Here is a 19,227-nt window from a genome sequence, read left to right on the forward strand (position 1 = left end):
GACGCGCGACAACACGCTAGCACGACCTTTCCTGCTGCGACCGGTGAGGGACCGAAGCAGCCAGAGAAAGTCGGTGCTGCTCCGTGTGTAATGTTTATTTTCAGCTGATTTCAGAGGAGATTCAATTCGTGCGACTTTGGAAGAAAAGCGAACAGAGATGCTTCGTTTTTCTCTGCTCGTTTGTGGCAGACAAGTCGCTAAAAGGGTGAGTAACATCACCGATAATGTTTATAAGCTTCACATGGCTACATCCAGAATATTATGGATTCCAATTAGTGGTAACTCCTCTCAGCATTTGCAGATTAGTGTAAGCTCCGCTGAAATCAATTACAGCTTCAAAATTCATATATATCCAGTAATAATACATTTAAATGATCATATCTGTGTCTGCACCCATAAAAACACAGAATCTTCAGAGTAACAAACAGTTAACAGAAAGAAGTCGACTGAGGATAAAACAGATCTGACTGCTTCTGGTAACCGACTAATTATTTTCATCATGGATCATTCTGTTAATTTATTTCCAATAATCCATCAAACCATTATTTCCCCCCCCCCTGTGTGTCACTGTGTGGCTGCTGATAAAAATAAATAAGACATTTCTCTGGTTTGTCAGAACATGTTATGGATTTGAAGCATCATTGTTTTCAACAGCTTTGAAACGAAACTGTATAAGTTTATGCTAATTTCAGCTGCTTGGACGTGAAGTTGTGGTGATTCCAGATATTCACAGTGCAGTCGTTTTATCGTCGTTTTATTTTCTGCTCTGTTCTCACTCTGTCCCACTAACTCCCAGTTTCCTCCTCCTCCTCAGTTTTCCTCGTCGTTCTCCGGTCAGAGCGTCCTGCCTCCAAATTTACTTCTGCCCACCAACCTCGTGGATCTTGCCAGATCAAGTGAGTTCAGTTGGATTTAATCTTTCCTCTGGTGTCTGAAGTTGAAAGATAAAATGTATTTGATGTTGTTTTACTTGATATTTTGAACAGTTCCCACTTTGAGTTCTGAAACTACACTAAAATGATTTCTGTGCTCGTTCGTGTACATTTCATGTCCATGACTGAATGGTCTTGTGTGTCCTCCTGCAGAGCGTCCTCCCCCTCCTGCAGACTGCTCCCTGCCTCTTCTGAGGAAGTGCGATGCTCTCGTTCCTGCTCACCTGAGCCCCGTCCAGACGTGGGTGGAGTCTCTGGAGAAGCAGGACAGCGAGCCATTGGGTTTAGCTCAGCTCCACCCTGATGTCTTCGCGGTGCCTCCGAGGTAAAGTTCAGCGTTTTCAGGCAGCTTTTCATCTTGTGTCAGGAGATTATTGTCAGTTCTGCCTTCCTCAGCTTCCTTTGAGGCTCAGGCATCACCTCCACCATGTTCCTGAACATCCTGTCACTTGTTGAAATGTAGAAAATCTAAAAAGGTGTTTTGCCTTTGACAGTCAGAATCAATCCTGGTTAACAGGTTATTTGTTTTGCCTCCTCTCAGGCTCGACATTCTCCATGATGTTGAAACGTGGCAGAGAAATTACAAACGAATTGTAAGTTACAGATTTACTGTGTTGTCACATGGCTCCATGTTGTAATTTGCATCTGTATAATGTAACTGCAGCATTTTTACTTTCAGTCATTACACTGAGTCACTATAATGAACAAACTGCACTAGAATATCCCCATGATGGGCGGGGTCCCATTAAACTGGACTGTACAACTGTTGTTCATATATTTCTGTGTATTTTGTTTTTATTACTGTTATTGTTTCTGATTGTGTTGTTGTTTTTTAACAGTGAGACAAAGACACGTTTCCTGCTGTAGTGGGACATTAACGTTGTTAGAATTCTTTAAATGTTAAATCTCTTTTTCGCACAGAGCTACGCCAACACAAAGGTCAGGTCAGAGGTCAGAGGTGGGGGCAAGAAACCGTGGAGACAGAAAGGAAGCGGCAGAGCTCGTCATGGAAGCATCCGATCCCCGATATGGAGAGGAGGTGACTGACAGATGAAAAACAATGACGACAAACCATCCTGCTGCAAAGTCAGAACATAGATTTGAAATCAGAGTGAGTCTGACAGGTGATGTGTTTCTTTCAGGTGGGGTGGCTCACGGACCCAGAGGACCGACCAGTTACTACTACATGTTACCCATGAAAGTTCGAGTGCAGGGACTCAAAGTGGCGCTGAGCTGCAAGATGACTCAGGTAACTGAAACCTCTTCAGGAGAGCTGACAATTCAAAACTAACAGCTAACTAGCTTTAACACAAACAGTCCAGGCCGTAAGTATTTGGACAGTTTACACAGTCTGAACTGTGTAAACTGTGAACTGTGTGCGACATGTAACTTTTAGTCTTCAGTCTTATTGCACTTAAGACATTGATTTTATATAAACCTGCTTTGCAGGGTATATACAGCAGTCCTTAAGTTTAATTTAATACCTTTTAATACCTTTTTTTTTACTGCCGTCAGATTTTTTTTTTTAAACCATCACGACGTTGAGTTGCGTGTGAATCAGCGACCCTTATTAACGTTGATGCGGATTTTGACATATATAACACTGTACACAACAGAATAGATTTAGAGACTCACTGATGGTGACCACATATTGCAAACATTTATTTCACTTCATGAATAAAAATAAAACAAGCTACATAAAATGTGCAATGAAGAGAACCGTTCCAGCAGGTGCTCGCTGCATGAACTGTGGATGGTCTTTAGCACACGCGAATGACTTCGCGATGTCAGAGTCGGGAAACGTTTCTTCAAACAGCTCCACAATTCCTTTGTTGGAATTCAGTAAGCGGTGTTTAACTGCAGTGTTCAGACACCACGGAGCCTCCACACACAATGTAACGTTGGCTTTGTACTGTGGCACTAGTTTGTGGTGGTGGTTGTGCAGGTGCAGCAGCACAGAAAGTTGAGAGTGGCAGAGTCAACTGCTCTCGCTGACAGCGCATTTTTATGTTTAGTGGATTGTATATGCGACCGAAGTGCGTTAGCTCCCATCTGTCTTCACATTTTACGAACCAAACAATGAGCCTGCCAGTTATTCGCTACTGGTAGGCCTGTAGTAAGGAACATATTGAGAAACATTTTTATTACAGTTTATTACAGCTGTAACTTACAACTTATTCTTATGTTTTTTTTAACTTTTTAGATGTAGTCTTTCACTGGGGCTAATTTTGTTGTCACCTCGTGGAGAGCACGTTGATTCGGTGGTATGAGGCTGGCGGTTGTCATTAGCTCACGCAGCCTCCTCTGGATGGAAGCGTGACACGTGAGCCCTCACCCACGCAGGCACAGGGAGAACACGCAAACTCCACACAGAGGAGCTCAGACCAGGGCTCAAACCTGGAGCCGGGGACGTCACTAGGATTTGGAAACAGTGACTAACAACCAGTGAAGGAGCTTAGCTCTTTTTTTTTTAGAGCAAACACCACGGACAGTTACAGTAGCCATTTGGCTAGGCAAGCACAGAATGTTAAATTGGTAACATGATGGCTGATGGCAAAAAATTTTTTGACCTCAAAATGTCATAAAAAACGTCATAGTATAGTAAGGCGTCAAAATCGGCCAAAAAAAATCTAAAAAAATTTTGACCTCGAAATGTCATAAAAAAGATAATAGTATAGTAAGGCGTCAAAATCGGCCAAAAAAAGTCAAAAAAAATTTTGACCTCAAAATGTCATAAAAAAAATCATAGTATAGTAAGGCGTCAAAATCGGCCAAAAAAAGTCAACATTTTTTTTGACCTCAAAATGTCATAAAAAACGTCATAGTAAAGTAAGGCGTCAAAATCGGCCAAAAAAAGTCAAAATTTTTTTTGATCTCCAAATGTCATTAAAAACGTCATAGTAAAGTAAGGCGTCAAAATCGGCCAAAAAAAGTAAAAAAAAAATTTGACCTCAAAATGTGATAAAAAACATCATAGTATAGTAAGGCGTCAAAATCGGCCAAAAAAAGTCAAAATTTTTTTTGACCTCAAAATGTCATAAAAAACGTCATAGTATAGTAAGGCGTCAAAATCGGCTTAAAAAAGTCAAAAATTTTTTGACCTCAAAATGTGATAAAAAACCTCATAGTATAGTAAGGCGTCAAAATCGGCCAAAAAAAGTCAAAAATTTTTTTGACCTCCAAATGTCATAGAAAACGTCATAGTATCGTAAGGCGTCAAAATCGGCCAAAATAAGTCAACATTTTTTTTGACCTCAAAATGTCATAAAAAACGTCATAGTATAGTAAGGCGTCAAAATCGGCCAAAAAAAGTCAAAATTTTTTTTGACCTCAAAATTTCATTAAAAACGTCATAGTATAGTAAGGCGTCAAAATCGGCCAAAATAAGTCAAAATTTTTTTTGACCTCAAAATGTCATTAAAAACGTCATAGTATCGTAAGGCGTCAAAATCGGCCAAAAAAGTCAAAAAATTTTTTGACCTCAAAATGTCATAAAAAACGTCATAGTATAGTAAGGCGTCAAAATCGGCCAAAATAAGTCAAAATTTTTTTGACCTCAAAATGTCATTAAAAACGTCATAGTATAGTAAGGCGTCAAAATCGGCTAAAAAAAGTCAATTTTTTTTTTGACCTCAAAATGTCATAAAAAACGTCATAGTATAGTAAGGCGTCAAAATCGGCCAAAAAAAGTCAACATTTTTTTTGACCTCAAAATGTCATAAAAAACGTCATAGTATAGTAAGGCGTCAAAATCGGCCAAAAAAAGTCAAAAAAAAATTTGACCTCAAAATGTGATAAAAAACATCATAGTATAGTAAGGCGTCAAAATCGGCCAAAAAATGTCAAAATTTTTTTTGACCCCCAAATGTCATAGAAAACGTCATAGTATAGTAAGGCGTCAAAATCGGCTAAAAAAAAGTCAAAAAAATTTTTGACCTCAAAATGTCATAGAAAACGTCATAGTATAGTAAGGCGTCAAAATCGGCCAAAAAAAGTCAACATTTTTTTTGACCTCAAAATGTCATAAAAAACGTCATAGTAAAGTAAGGCGTCAAAATCGGCCAAAAAAAGTCAAAAAAAAATTTGACCTCAAAATGTGATAAAAAACATCATAGTATAGTAAGGCGTCAAAATCGGCCAAAAAAAGTCAAAATTTTTTTTGACCTCAAAATGTCATAAAAAACGTCATAGTATAGTAAGGCGTCAAAATCGGCTAAAAAAAGTCAAAAATTTTTTGACCTCAAAATGTCATAAAAAACCTCATAGTATAGTAAGGCGTCAAAATCGGCCAAAAAAAGTCAAAATTTTTTTTGACCTCCAAATGTCATAGAAAACGTCATAGTATCGTAAGGCGTCAAAATCGGCCAAAAAAAGTCAAAATTTTTTTTGACCTCAAAATGTCATTAAAAACGTCATAGTATAGTAAGGCGTCAAAATCGGCCAAAAAAAGTCAAAAAAAAATTTGACCACAAAATGTGATAAAAAACATCATAGTATAGTAAGGCGTCAAAATCGGCCAAAAAAAGTCAAATTTTTTTTTTTGACCTCAAAATGTGATAAAAAACGTCATAGTATAGTAAGGCGTCAAAATCGGCCAAAAAAAGTCAAAAAAAATTTTGACCTCAAAATGTCATTAAAAACGTCATAGTATAGTAAGGCGTCAAAATCGGCCAAAAAAAGTCAAAAAAAATTTTGACCTCAAAATGTCATAAAAAACGTCATAGTATAGTAAGGCGTCAAAATCGGCCAAAAAAAGTCACAAAAAAATTTGACCTCAAAATGTGATAAAAAACATCATAGTATAGTAAGGCGTCAAAATCGGCCAAAAAAAGTCAAAAAAAATTTTGACCTCAAAATGTCATAAAAAACGTCATACTATAGTAAGGCGTCAAAATCGGCCAAAAAAAGTCAAAAAAATTTTTGACCTCAAAATGTCATTAAAAACGTCATAGTATAGTAAGGCGTCAAAATCGGCCAAAAAAAGTCAAATTTTTTTTTGACCTCAAAATGTCATAAAAAACGTCATAGTATAGTAAGGCGTCAAAATCGGCCAAAAAAAGTCAAATTTTTTTTGACCTCAAAATGTCATTAAAAACGTCATAGTATAGTAAGGCGTCAAAATCGGCCAAAAAAAGTCAAATTTTTTTTTGACCTCAAAATGTCATAAAAAACGTCATAGTATAGTAAGGCGTCAAAATCGGCCAAAAAAAGTCAAATTTTTTTTGACCTCAAAATGTCATTAAAAACGTCATAGTATAGTAAGGCGTCAAAATCGGCCAAAATAAGTCAAAATTTTTTTTGACCTCAAAATGTCATTAAAAACGTCATAGTATCGTAAGGCGTCAAAATCGGCCAAAAAAGTCAAAAAATTTTTTGACCTCAAAATGTCATAAAAAACGTCATAGTATAGTAAGGCGTCAAAATCGGCCAAAAAAAGTCAAATTTTTTTTTGACCTCAAAATGTCATAAAAAACATCATAGTATAGTAAGGCGTCAAAATCGGCCAAAAAAAGTCAAAATTTTTTTTACCTCAAAATGTCATTAAAAACGTCATAGTATAGTAAGGCGTCAAAATCGGCCAAAAAAAGTCAAAAAAAAATTTGACCTTAAAATGTCATAAAAAACATCATAGTATAGTAAGGCGTCAAAATCGGCCAAAAAAAGTCAAAAATTTTTTTGACCTCAAAATGTCATAAAAAACGTCATAGTATAGTAAGGCGTCAAAATCGGCCAAAAAAAGTCAAATTTTTTTTGACCTCAAAATGTCATAAAAAACGTCATAGTATAGTAAGGTGTCAAAATCGGCCAAAAAAAGTCAAAAATTTTTTTGACCTCAAAATGTGATAAAAAACGTCATAGTATAGTAAGGCGTCAAAATCGGCCAAAACAAGTCAAAAAACTTTTTTGCCCTCAAAATGTGATAAAAAACATCATAGTATAGTAAGGCGTCAAAATCGGCCAAAAAATGTCAAAATTTTTTTTTAACCCCAAATGTCATAGAAAACGTCATAGTATAGTAAGGCGTCAAAATCGGCTAAAAAAAGTCAAAAAAATTTTTGACCTCAAAATGTCATAGAAAACGTCATAGTATAGTAAGGCGTCAAAATCGGCCAAAAAAAGTCAAATTTTTTTTTGACCTCAAAATGTCATAAAAAACATCATAGTATAGTAAGGCGTCAAAATCGGCCAAAAAAAGTCAAAATTTTTTTTACCTCAAAATGTCATTAAAAACGTCATAGTATAGTAAGGCGTCAAAATCGGCCAAAAAAAGTCAAAAAAAAATTTGACCTTAAAATGTCATAAAAAACATCATAGTATAGTAAGGCGTCAAAATCGGCCAAAAAAAGTCAAAAAAAATTTTGACCTCAAAATGTCATAAAAAACGTCATAGTATAGTAAGGCGTCAAAATCGGCCAAAAAAAGTCAAAAAAAATTTTGACCTTAAAATGTCATAAAAAACGTCATAGTATAGTAAGGCGTCAAAATCGGCCAAAAAAAGTCAAATTTTTTTTTGACCTCAAAATGTCATAAAAAACGTCATAGTATAGTAAGGCGTCAAAATCGGCCAAAAAAAGTCAAAAAAATTTTTGACCTCAAAATGTGATAAAAAACATCATAGTATAGTAAGGCGTCAAAATCGGCCAAAAAAAGTCAAAATTTTTTTTGACCTCAAAATGTCATAAAAAACGTCATAGTATAGTAAGGCGTCAAAATCGGCCAAAAAAAGTCAAAAAAAAATTTGACCTCAAAATGTGATAAAAAACATCATAGTATAGTAAGGCGTCAAAATCGGCCAAAAAAAGTCAAAATTTTTTTTGACCCACAAATGTCATAGAAAACGTCATAGTATAGTAAGGCGTCAAAATCGGCCAAAAAAAGTCAAAATTTTTTTTGACCTCAAAATGTCATAAAAAACGTCATAGTATAGTAAGGCGTCAAAATCGGCCAAAAAAAGTCAACAAATTTTTTGACCTCAAAATGTCATAAAAAACGTCATAGTATAGTAAGGCGTCAAAATCGGCCAAAAAAAGTCAAAAAAAAATTTGACCTCAAAATGTGATAAAAAACGTCATAGTATAGTAAGCCGTCAAAATCGGCCAAAAAAAGTCAAAAATTTTTTTGACCCCCAAATGTCATAGAAAACGTCATAGTATAGTAAGGCGTCAAAATCGGCCAAAAAAAGTCAAAAAAAAATTTGACCTCAAAATGTGATAAAAAACATCATAGTATAGTAAGGCGTCAAAATCGGCCAAAAAAAGTCAAAATTTTTTTTGACCTCAAAATGTCATAAAAAACGTCATAGTATAGTAAGGCGTCAAAATCGGCCAAAAAAAGTCAAAAAATTTTTTGACCTCAAAATGTCATAAAAAACGTCATAGTATAGTAAGGCGTCAAAATCGGCCAAAAAAAGTCAAAAAAATTTTTGACCTCAAAATGTCATAAAAAACGTCATAGTATAGTAAGGCGTCAAAATCGGCCAAAAAAAGTCAAAAAATTTTTTGACCCCCAAATGTCATAGAAAACGTCATAGTATAGTAAGGCGTCAAAATCGGCTAAAAAAAGTCAAAAAATTTTTTGACCTCAAAATGTCATAAAAAACGTCATAGTATAGTAAGGCGTCAAAATCGGCCAAAAAAAGTCAAAAAAAATTTTGACCTCAAAATGTCATAAAAAACGTCATAGTATAGTAAGGCGTCAAAATCGGCCAAAAAAAGTCAAAATTTTTTTTGACCTCAAAATGTCATTAAAAACGTCATAGTATAGTAAGGGGCAAAATCGGCCAAAACAATTAAAAAAATTTTTTGCCCTCAAAATGTGATAAAAAACGTCATAGTATAGTAAGGTGTCAAAATCGGCCAAAAAAAGTCAAAAATTTTTTTGACCTCAAAATGTCATAAAAAACGTCATAGTATAGTAAGGCGTCAAAATCGGCCAAAATAAGTCAAAAAATTTTTTGACCTCAAATTGTCATTAAAAATGTCATAGTATAGTAAGGCGTCAAAATCGGCTAAAAAAAGTCAATTTGTTTTTTGACCTCAAAATGTGATAAAAAACGTCATAGTATAGTAAGGCGTCAAAATCGGCCAAAAAAAGTCAAAAAATTTTTTGACCTCAAAATGTCATAAAAAACGTCATAGTATAGTAAGGTGTCAAAATCGGCCAAAACAAGTCAAAAAATTTTTTGCCCTCAAAATGTCATAAAAAACGTCATAGTATAGTAAGGCGTCAAAATCGGCCAAAAAAAGTCAAAAATTTTTTTGACCTCAAAATGTCATAAAAAACGTCATAGTATAGTAAGGCGTCAAAATCGGCCAAAATAAGTCAAAATATTTTTTGACCTCAAATTGTCATTAAAAACGTCGTAGTATAGTAAGGCGTCAAAATCGGCCAAAAAAAGTCAAAAAAAATTTTGACCTCAAAATGTCATAAAAAACGTCGTAGTATAGTAAGGCGTCAAAATCGGCCAAAAAAAGTCATACTTTTTTTTTGGCCTCAAAATGTTATTTAATTTAATCAATCAAACAATCTGAAGAGCCGCTTGGGAGTCGAAAGTGTCGGCTCCTTTTAGTGAGCCGAGCCAGAAGAGCCGGTTCTCTAAAAAGAGCCGGAATTCCCATCACTATAGCTTAGTGCGGCAAAGTTAGCAGACACCTTAAGTCCTGTCGACGTGTTTAAAACTCTGGCCATGAAACCCAACATGCATCCACATGCTCGCTTTTGGCCCAGATGGAGCTGGATGGATTGTTTGTTTGCTGGTTAAAGGTTTTTCTTTGTCTGTTTCACGCGCCTCTTGTGTCGCTAGCATAGTAAGCTAGCTCGCTGGCTTTTTTACAGGGTGTTTTGTTATGACTGTTTGCCAACAGCTCCGCCCTGCGGTTAAATCTTGTACGACAGCCAGTAACTGGAGAGTCACTGCGGCGTATTACAAAAATAAAATTCGGTCTTTGGAAAATTAATAATCTACTCACAGTCATCCATAATACAATCGCGATTAATAATCGTTTTTTTTCACCACCCCTATAAGCCAGCCAGTTCGCCATCCAGCTGAGCTGCGCGCGCAAAGTGTTTGAGATGTCGAACGACCGCAGAGTATGACGTCAGCATCAAACATACAAAGTTAGAAAGTCTAAGAGGCTGGAACCATGTATGGGGATCATCAAAATAATTTTCCTTTTCTGTTTTTCCAGGACTACCTTCACATCGTGGACTCCCTGAACATCCCCACACCAGACTCCCAGTACCTGCTGGACCTCATCAGACACAGACACTGGGGAGAGTCCGTGTTAATAGTCGACGTGTGAGTATGATCAGCTGAGGCTCCTGTGCAACTTGGCAACCTGTTAAATTTAAAAAGTTAAAAGCTCCACGCTGCTAATTGAGGTCCAGCCTGTTGCTCTGTGCTTTGCTCAGTGCTTGAGTTGTTGTTGTTGTTGCTCTTTTCAGAGGTGAAGAGTTTCCTGAAAACATCCTGCAGGCCACAGCAAACTTAAAGACAGTGAACATCATCCCAGCCATCGGTGAGTTATGATCCAGCACTGATGAATGTAAGAGCTGATTAAACAGGTGGTTTATAGTGATGATGCAGCTGTGGAAATGGGAAGCACCGGACAACAGAAAAAGCAAAAACTTCTGTGTTTTAACTGATTTTATCTGATTCCTTGATGGAGAAAAGGAATTTGAACACATTTTTAAAGATTCCTGTCATTTTTTGTTCAATTATAAAACTCATAGTGGCATTTAGTTTGTTCTTCTGTTCTTATTTATGTGAAAACAAGTTAATGGAGGCAGGAATAAAGTTTCATCAAACAGGTGAACTAATGTTTAACAAACATCACCCTGAGGACGAGTGATTTAAACATGACATCATTGTTTTAAACTTAAAATATGTGACGACAGATTTAAATGAATTGAACTTTATACATAAAACTGAGTCTCAGCTGCTCGGTTTTCACTCTGTAGAAATGAAAAGAATCTGTCAGTAACAGATGTTTTTGTCTTTTCTCTGTCAGGTCTGAACGTCCACAGCATCCTGAAACACGAAGCCGTCGTCCTCACTCTGGAAACTGTCCGGTTTCTGGAGGACAAGCTGCTCTGGCACGATCAACGATACACACCCCTGTACCCGTTCAAACTGCCCTACTCTGACTTCCCATAGAAAACCTGAAAGTACATGTAATATATTCACTCGCAGTGAGCCAGTTCTTTTCTTAATGTGTTTATTATGTTTAAAAACAAAAAATTCATTAATAAATAATGCCAATAAAAAAAAAAAACAACAACAACAATGCAGAGTTTAATTAAAAAAAAGGCATGTGGAGAGAAAAAGGCCTAAAATCGATAACTGAATTTGTGAGGAAGAAGACCGTTCGCCATGTCGTTCCTGATCTCCCAGCGAAGCGCCGAGCGTTTCTTCTCCGTTGGCACGATGTAGGTGTTGGGTACGTAAACCCGCCGAGGTCTGGGCTGCAACACAGAACAAACCAAGACTTTAAGTCTGATGTGGATCAACTTCAATACTGACTTTGTGTTTCATTATTGTTGCTTGTACAATGCAGGTGTCATTGTTGACTCGTCGTAGTGCTGCACAAAGACAGCTGGACCTGCGTGAGGGTCCTGAAGACGCTTCACCGTCTCACCTGAAAGGCGTCTTTGGTTCTAACTGACTGGTGGAGAATCCAGGTATTTACCTTCCTGTGGGGTCGTTAACACCTTGAGAGTCGGTGAGGTCGCCAGTGAGTCGCTGTCCCACCCCGCCATCGGGTGAGTCGTCAGGGTCACATGGGCCATGGTGTGAGTGGGTGATGGGGGATCCCTGAGCTGCACTGTCAGTGGCTGATAGGTGGTGTCTCCTCTTTCAAAGAGGAGTGAAACGATCTATCTACATCAAACTAGAACGACCATCACTCAACAGAGGAGGTGGTCTACAGCACCACCTATCAGCCACTGACAGTGCAGCTCTGGGATCCCCCATCACCCACTCACACCATGGCCCATGTGACCCTGACGACTCACCCGATGGCGGGGTGGGACAGCGACTCACTGGCGGCCTCACCGACTCTCAAGGTGTTAACGACCCCACAGGAAGGTAAATACCTGGATTCTCCACCAGTCAGTTAGAACCAAAGACGCCTTTCAGGTGAGACGGTGAAGCGTCTTCAGGACCCTCACGCAGGTCCAGCTGTCTTTGTGCAGCACTACGAAAAAAAAAAAAAACTACAGTGAAACACAGTAAAGACACAGAGCTGGAGGCGATGAAACGTTTGCCGCAGTGTTTTTTAATTTGTCTGATACACGCTCACACGTTCATCTACAAAACTCCAGACAGGACGATTTCCTCAAACAAACTAACTTGTGATTTAAACAGGTACAACTTAGTGTGTGTGCGAGTCTTTGTGTATTTGTTGTGTACTGTAGCTCTACAGAGAATATCTGGGGAAATACTCACAGGTGGAGGCTGGTATGCGAGACGCTCCTGAAAACAAGAGGAAAACTTATTAAAGTAAACTTTAAGAAACACTGAGGAGCAACAACTGATCAACCAAATGATCATTTGAAAAGAGAGAATATTTTTTACACTGCACAAAAGACAAAAAAAAAAGAGTGGATTCTTCTTTTGGAGCTGTGTTTTCAGACCTTTATCTCCCAGCGGAGCGCTCTCCTGTCCTTCTCTCCTGGAAGCTTGAACATTTCCCAGAGCTGCTTGTACTGGAAATACCTGCAGTAAAGGAGAAAAGCACATGATCACACGAGTCAGCAGCATCAGTGTGTTAGGAACGAGAGGGATGACGGTGTTTTATCTTCAGTTACTGCTGGCTTTTCTTTATTCACCTTTCTATACCTGTGAGCAGGTTGTGAACCTTCACAGAGGGTTTGTGTGTGTGTGTGTGTATATGTGTGTGTGTGTGTTTTTAAACTTACTTGGCCACTGGGTCAGTTTTCTTTATGGTCTGCTGACTCATCACTGGTCGAATGACTGGAACAAACAAATCTGACGAATCAGAAACTGGTTTGTTAAGTGTCAGGATGAAAACAGCTGCGTGTGTGTGGGTGATGACTTACAGGATTTGGGTTTGGGCCTGAGGTCACCGTCACTCTGAGTTCGAGTCTGTTCGAAACAAAAAAAAAATCAAGTGATTTTTACAAACAAATCAGTATCTTAAAGGACGTTCGAGGTCTTTATGTTAAGGACATGTTACAAAGACTGGAAACAATCGAAACTACATGATGCCTTTTCAACAGTAACTGAAACGATCAGTGATGATAAATCATACAAAATAAAAGCTTTTATGGCGTCAAACAGATGTGAGGAAGAGAAGTGTGAAGTATAACCTGCGAGACTACATTACCCACCATGCCTCTGATGTAGGATTCAAAGGCACTCAGAGAGATCCTGTCAGCCTCAGAGCTGTGAGCGTCGCTCTGACCGGCGGCGTCATCGCTCTCCGTCTCAGAGTCGTGTTGAGCAGACGTGGACAGATGAAGCTCTGCCAGCCGTTCCTCCAGACAGCTCGTCGCATCTGCAGAGAAAACAGGCGCCATCGATGAGAACAAAAACCTGTTCACTTTAATCTGATGGGACTTCAGCCACAGTTCACATCTGTGTACGTTCTTAAACAGCAGAGGAGTCACACTCACTGTCAACTGTGTCTTTCACAGAAAAAGAACAGGAAGTTATTTTAGATCGAAAGGAGAGTTAAAAAAAAAGGTGGTGATCACCCCTTCAATCTTAAAATGATTATTTTTATTTGCTTGTTAGATGAAAGAAAAACAAACAGGTGAACATCCCAAATCTCGCAGCAGGGGAATTAAACAATCATTCTGAAAACAAACGTAAATGTTGGTGTTGGAGGCAGGAAACCATTTACCCTTCTTCTGTCTGAGGTTTCCCTCACACATCAACCAGCTCAAATCCACCTGGGAGTCAATGAACTTGATGTCCTTGTTGCTCGAAGACTCGTCTGGATCTTCAGCCTCCGCTTTATCCTCGGCTTCTTTATCCACGTTATTATCCTCTTTGAGGTCCTGCATCTCTTCTTCTGGCTTTTCGTTCTGTTTTCCGTCTTCATGGTCCAAACGCTGCTGTTGCCCCTCGGACCTTTCATCGGTCACATCTTGGTTCCTGGACTCTGCTCGTAGATCTTCGAATGTCTCCTCATCTGCCTGGTTTAAATCTTCTTCTGCTTTCATGTCTGTGTCCACTTCTAACACGCTCACCGGACGAGTCTCCCTGTAGTCTGGCTCACGTGTGGTTTCCAAGTCAAACCCACCGAAGCTGCAGAGCGAACGGCCGTCGTCCTCATCGTCTCTCGTCTCAGACAGGTCTCCTCGACTGTCCTGGTCGAACTCGGTTATGGTGTGGTCGTCTCTGTAGTCTCCTCCCTCCTGCTCCTCTGGTCTGTACGTGCCATAGCCGGAGGTCATCAGACTCGGAGCTGGACTACTAGAACTGCTTCTGCAGTTTTCCTCCTCTTCCTCCTGCTCTTCGTCCTCCTCCTCATCACTTCCATTTTCCAAACTCTCTCTGGTGAAGTTCCCCTGGTTGTCCAGCTCAGGTTTGTCCTTCTCTGAGGTCTCCAGCAGAGAGTCCTCTGCCTCCGCTACAGATTTAGAGTCTACCTCATTCACCACTTGCTCAATGTCCTCCTCCTCCTCCTCCTCTTCATCGTCGCCCTCGTCCTCCTCCTCGTCTTCGTCATCTTCATCATCCTCCTCATCATCACTTCCATCATCACAACTCTCTCCAGTGGAGTTCCCCTGGTTGGTCAGCTCAGGTTTTTCCTCCTCTGAAGTCTCCTTGAGAGAATCCTCTGCCTCAGCTACAGGTTTTGAGTTTTCCACATGACCCACTCGCTCAAGCTCCCCCTCTTCCTCCTCTTCCTCCCCCTCCTCCTCCTCATCGTCACCATCATCACTTCCATCCTCTGAGCTCCCTCCGGTGGAGTTCCCCTGGTTGGTCAGCTCAGGTTTTGCCTCCTCTGAGGCCTCCTGCAGAGACTCCTCTGCCTCGGTTGCAGGTTTTGAGTCTTCCACATTAACCTCTCTCTCCACCTCCTCCTCCTCCTCCTGCTTCTCTCCATCAGACCAAAAAGAGGAGTAGAGGGAACTCTTGTCATCATTGCTCCCCTCGTCCGACTGAGTGTTGTATGTTCTGTACATGGTGGCGACTTGTCCTTGTGTCGAGGTGCTGAAGAGGCAGCAAGCTTAAGGAAGGAGCTAAGAGGATTAACTGACATCCAGGAGCCTCAGCAGCTTCTTTTTACTGCCAGCACAGCGCCCACTGCTGGTCACCACAGCTGTTACATCTCTGCTTTCAGTTCACTCCATTCCAGGGTATTTTTTGGTCTTGGATGTAGCAGGTGCATCATATAAGTCACTGAACCACCAGAATAACATGGCATTTAATTTTCTCATGTGTTTTTTTATGTTAATGTTTTTTATGCAGCTTAGTGCAAAAAAGAAAAACCTTCTTTTGGGACAATAAAGATCTGAAGTGAACTTTTTGTGAAATTTGTCACTTTGTGATTTAAAAATGAAAAATAACCTAAATGTTTGAAAATAAAGAACGAGCGAGTATCGTCTTTTAAATGTCTTTTTTTTTTCTTTTTAATTTAAATGATTTTACTTGAATTGTCTCTATTTCTTTTATTCTATACTGTGAGGAGGTTTTAACCACTTTATTTGACTCTAGTTAAATGACCTTTGCTGCCTAAGGTTTCCCCATTTAATTAGATTTTAAATAGATTTTTAGAAATTGTTCATTTTAATTTGGGTCTGATAGCTTACTATTATAAACAGATATTAGAAAAAAAACTGAAAATAGATCATAATAATAATATAATAATCATCAGATAATAATCAGAGGATTCTGGAAGAATGAAAACAGCTGAGTCTTCGTTACCTGAATCTTCACTGTAGACTGACTCATCGCAGACAAGTGACTGTCCTTTATGTTTCCTATAAGAAAAAAAACATCAGTGTTAATGTTACATGTTCAGCAAAGACAGCGTCTGTGGGAATTAAGCTTTAGTTGAATTAATTACTGTTTAATATTTAAACAGCCAATTACAGAATCATTTGATTAATAAATCAAGAGAAAAATTAATGACAGCTTGGATCAATTATTGGTTGTTTTGTTTGTTATTTATCAAATAATATTACAACAGAGCTTTTCAGTACAGCTCTGAATGTTTCTGCTAGTCAGACAAAAAAAAATATTTTAAGACACAAGTTTGGGTTCTGCTTTTGATGAAGTCATTATTAATGATTTGTTTATATTATTAAATAATATTTGATGTATTATCAATTATAAAAATGGTAAATCTATAAAGTTTTTATACTTTTTTTATTTTGGCCTGCAGAAATAATCAGTGGGAATAATTTTTGGTGTGTGTAATGTTTTGATAAGTGAAGACTCCATGTTTTAATGTACCACTGCTGTTATTTTCTGTTCTTAAACATATTGATCCAACATGTGACTCTGCGACTCCGCGATTACAGATCCACATTTTAATGTCAAATATTTAGTGTTCTGTGTTTGACAGAGAAGCTGTGGAGTTAAACTTTGGCCACTGATCAAAATTCAGTTTCTTCAAAACCAAATTAGAGAAGTTTGAGCTTCGTTTTTGTGACAAAGTCATTTTCACTTTTTTTAAACAGATTTAGATTTTCTTTGCTGTACGATGCAGCTATACAAATGAAATGTTTTATATTTTGTCTTGATGTTTTTATGCTGTCTGATGTTTTGTCTGTTTTTATATCCCAAACCTGTACTTTACATACCTGGGATAAAAAATAAAACTAAACTCTGGACCAAAGAATGAATAAATGAATGAATGAATGAATGAATGAATGGTCAGCCGAGTCTGGTGTCATGCATGTGTGTCTTTTACAAATTACCTGAGGACTTTTCTCTTGATGAAGCGTGTCCCCTGGGTGTCCGGGGAAGACACGTAGCTGTCTGTGAGCGGCGGGTGCAGGGTGTCCTCAGGGTCGGGCTCCACCTGCAGCCTGGTGGGAGCACCTGAAGGCAGCTGGAGCTTTGGCGCCACTGAGTGTTGAGCGTACGAGTCACAGTGTCCCTGCTGCCGTCCACAGTCTCTGTTCTGACAGGTGGTGAGCACCTGTGAGTTAAACAATACATCAATCACATGCGCCTGATGCTACTGAACAGTTTGACTGTTTCCACATTTCTTTGTCTGATCTAAACATCGATTTTACAGAACGATCTGGTCTCATCTTAAGTGACAGAATAAACTGTGACTCTTCTGCTTTTCAAAACCTATTCTCTGAAAAACCTTTACTGCAGGGCTGAAAAGACTTTAACTGAGTTTTCCACTAATGTTAAACTTAAAAGTTTTCCTTCATTACTCGATTGTTAGACCAGAGCCAGGTCTCTGCAGGGATGTTTGAAGCTCGAAGGTATTTTAAGTCTATTATTTTTTAGCTGCTTTTCCACAGTTCACTAAAACCACGGCATATTCAAATTGTACTAAATTTAAACACAACATCTGCTCGTGCACAGTCTTTCTACAGATGAGTTTGTCCCTGGTAATCACTGGATGTCACTGCAAACGGGCGACTTTAGACAGAAGCCCTCATTCTCGTGTTTGAGACACTAAAACCTGACGGTTACCACTGAGGTTTGAGAAAAGTTAAGATTCTTCTGGTATCAAACAACAGTATTTAAAAGTCGCGTTGTCTGCATTTAGGCAAAAACAAACATCTTATGTGGTAAACACTTACTGGTCTCTCGTGGTCTGCTGTGGCACCATGTAAGAAAAATCCCTCACCGGAGCCTTTGAAGTGGCACTGACTAACTGTGAAGACACACCCACAATTCAGCCGTTAACGCACAATAATTTTCAGTGGAAAATCTAAAAATGTTAGCACTTAGCTAAAAATATATAATTATGCACAATTATTATCATCCCACAGTGAGACGAGTGCCCTGACCTTTTTCTTTGGTGTAGGCAGGAGGGCTGGCCTGAGATGTGGTTGGATGAGTTTTGGTGGAGTTTATCTGGGTGGATGACGTGAGGGTTTTCCATTCTCCACGTCGGACCAGTTCATCAAGATCTGAAATGACACAAAGAGTGGCTGTAATCTTTTAGGACAACTTTAAACGTGGAAATAATCAGCGTTGAAGGAAAGCACCTTCCCATGTCTTTTAATTTTTTCTTGAGAATCTGACGACATATTGGTCAGTATTAATTCCTTAAACATCAGTGTATAATATAAACATTTAGGGTCTCAACAAGCTACACAATGATATGATTCCCACAGAGGGAGGGAGGGAGGATGCATGTCTCAGAGTCTAACCTTTCTTGAATTCACGCAGCCTGTGTTTTGGTATGTTCCTGTAGCCGAGGATCGCCAGCTGCTCTTGAATTTCCTCTTCTGTGAAATCCAGGTTGTCCATAATATTTTCAGCTTTCAGTAAAGGAGGTAGTGTAAAATCATCTGGAGGGGAAAACATCCCAGTGTTAATAGTAAATACAGTACAAAACACGGATATGACGGGAAAACAAGAGGGATTATTTATGGAGTAAGATCGCGTTCATTTTACTCGAGGCATCAGTTTGCTGTTGTTATTCTTCGTCTAACGTTATTCTCTGGTAACAAACGTCCACAACTATGACCGAAGTTCCACTGTATCTACATACAAAACATGCACATACGGCAGATCTGACTCTGTTGCCTTTTAAACAGAGTAAAAACTGTCTGTTGCTTTGTGGCTCCTGTGCGACGTTACGCCGAACCCACCAGTAAACTAATAATGTTTTACAGAGCCCAAAAGTTTTGTTTAATCACCTCGTACATTTGCTAGTAATTACGACAAATTCAAACGATTTTTAAAGGGAGTTTGGCATGTTAAGGCTCAGCTACAGAGGAGGACGGTAGCGAGCTAGGCTAACGGAAGCCAAACAAGCAGCAAACCCAAACAATGTTAGCTAACGAGAAATGTTGTTGTTTTCACCTGCACGGAGTCCGGTTATACAAAATCCATCGTGCTGGGAGAGAAAACGTTTAAGTTAATAAGCAGTAGCCGTGTTTACAGGAGCAGAGACACAGCACCAAGACAACGGCCGTTAGCGAACTTTGAAAACGACGCCTGCTTCCGTACACATCCGGTTTCCTTCTTCTTCGTCTATGTTTTCGGTGGTTGACAAACCAGTTTCCTGTCGCCACCTGCTGGGCGTTTGGCAAAAACAAAAAAACAAAAAAAAAACCGCGACTAATTTCTCTCGTGTCAGATAAAACACACAAACTGCTGAACACAGTTTCTACAGAAACT

General features: G+C 38.9%; 2 protein-coding genes across 2 annotated transcripts; one reads left to right on the plus strand and one right to left on the minus strand.

Moving 5' to 3' along the window:
- Positions 1 to 28: 28 nt before the first annotated feature.
- On the plus strand, positions 29 to 11,206 carry mrpl4 (mitochondrial ribosomal protein L4). The gene is made up of 9 exons (XM_041037369.1): positions 29 to 205; positions 815 to 896; positions 1,086 to 1,257; positions 1,474 to 1,525; positions 1,854 to 1,971; positions 2,075 to 2,181; positions 10,121 to 10,230; positions 10,377 to 10,450; positions 10,943 to 11,206. Exons 1-9 carry the CDS (start codon positions 158 to 160, stop codon positions 11,086 to 11,088), a joined length of 909 nt encoding a protein of 302 aa, XP_040893303.1. The 5' UTR covers positions 29 to 157; the 3' UTR covers positions 11,089 to 11,206.
- Positions 11,207 to 11,261: 55 nt separating this feature from the next.
- si:dkey-23f9.4 (hydrolethalus syndrome protein 1) lies at positions 11,262 to 19,060 on the minus strand. The gene is made up of 12 exons (XM_041037367.1): positions 18,910 to 19,060; positions 18,252 to 18,392; positions 17,886 to 18,008; positions 17,676 to 17,749; positions 16,830 to 17,053; positions 15,832 to 15,887; positions 13,284 to 13,450; positions 12,993 to 13,038; positions 12,852 to 12,906; positions 12,567 to 12,648; positions 12,379 to 12,405; positions 11,262 to 11,396 (listed from the first exon to the last, which is right to left on the minus strand). The coding sequence occupies exons 2-12, from the start codon at positions 18,349 to 18,351 to the stop codon at positions 11,262 to 11,264; spliced, it is 1,089 nt and encodes a 362-aa protein (XP_040893301.1). The 5' UTR covers positions 18,352 to 18,392; positions 18,910 to 19,060.
- Positions 19,061 to 19,227: the final 167 nt, after the last annotated feature.

This window comes from Toxotes jaculatrix, chromosome 4 (genome assembly GCF_017976425.1).
Source record: "Toxotes jaculatrix isolate fToxJac2 chromosome 4, fToxJac2.pri, whole genome shotgun sequence".
Taxonomy (NCBI): domain Eukaryota; kingdom Metazoa; phylum Chordata; class Actinopteri; family Toxotidae; genus Toxotes; species Toxotes jaculatrix.

Excerpts from the sequence above, each read along its gene's own strand:
- si:dkey-23f9.4 (XM_041037367.1), bottom strand. The coding sequence starts at position 18,351 with ATGGACAACCTGGATTTCACAGAAGAGGAAATTCAAGAGCAGCTGGCG. Across the intron at positions 13,039-13,283 it reads AATCCTACATCAGAGGCATG|ACTCGAACTCAGAGTGACGG; the intron begins GTGGGTAATGTA and ends TGTTTCGAACAG. Across the intron at positions 11,397-12,378 it reads TCGCATACCAGCCTCCACCT|CCCAGACCTCGGCGGGTTTA; the intron begins GTGAGTATTTCC and ends TCTGTGTTGCAG.
- mrpl4 (XM_041037369.1), top strand. The coding sequence starts at position 158 with ATGCTTCGTTTTTCTCTGCTCGTTTGTGGCAGACAAGTCGCTAAAAGG. Across the intron at positions 1,258-1,473 it reads GTCTTCGCGGTGCCTCCGAG|GCTCGACATTCTCCATGATG; the intron begins GTAAAGTTCAGC and ends GCCTCCTCTCAG. Across the intron at positions 2,182-10,120 it reads TGAGCTGCAAGATGACTCAG|GACTACCTTCACATCGTGGA; the intron begins GTAACTGAAACC and ends CTGTTTTTCCAG.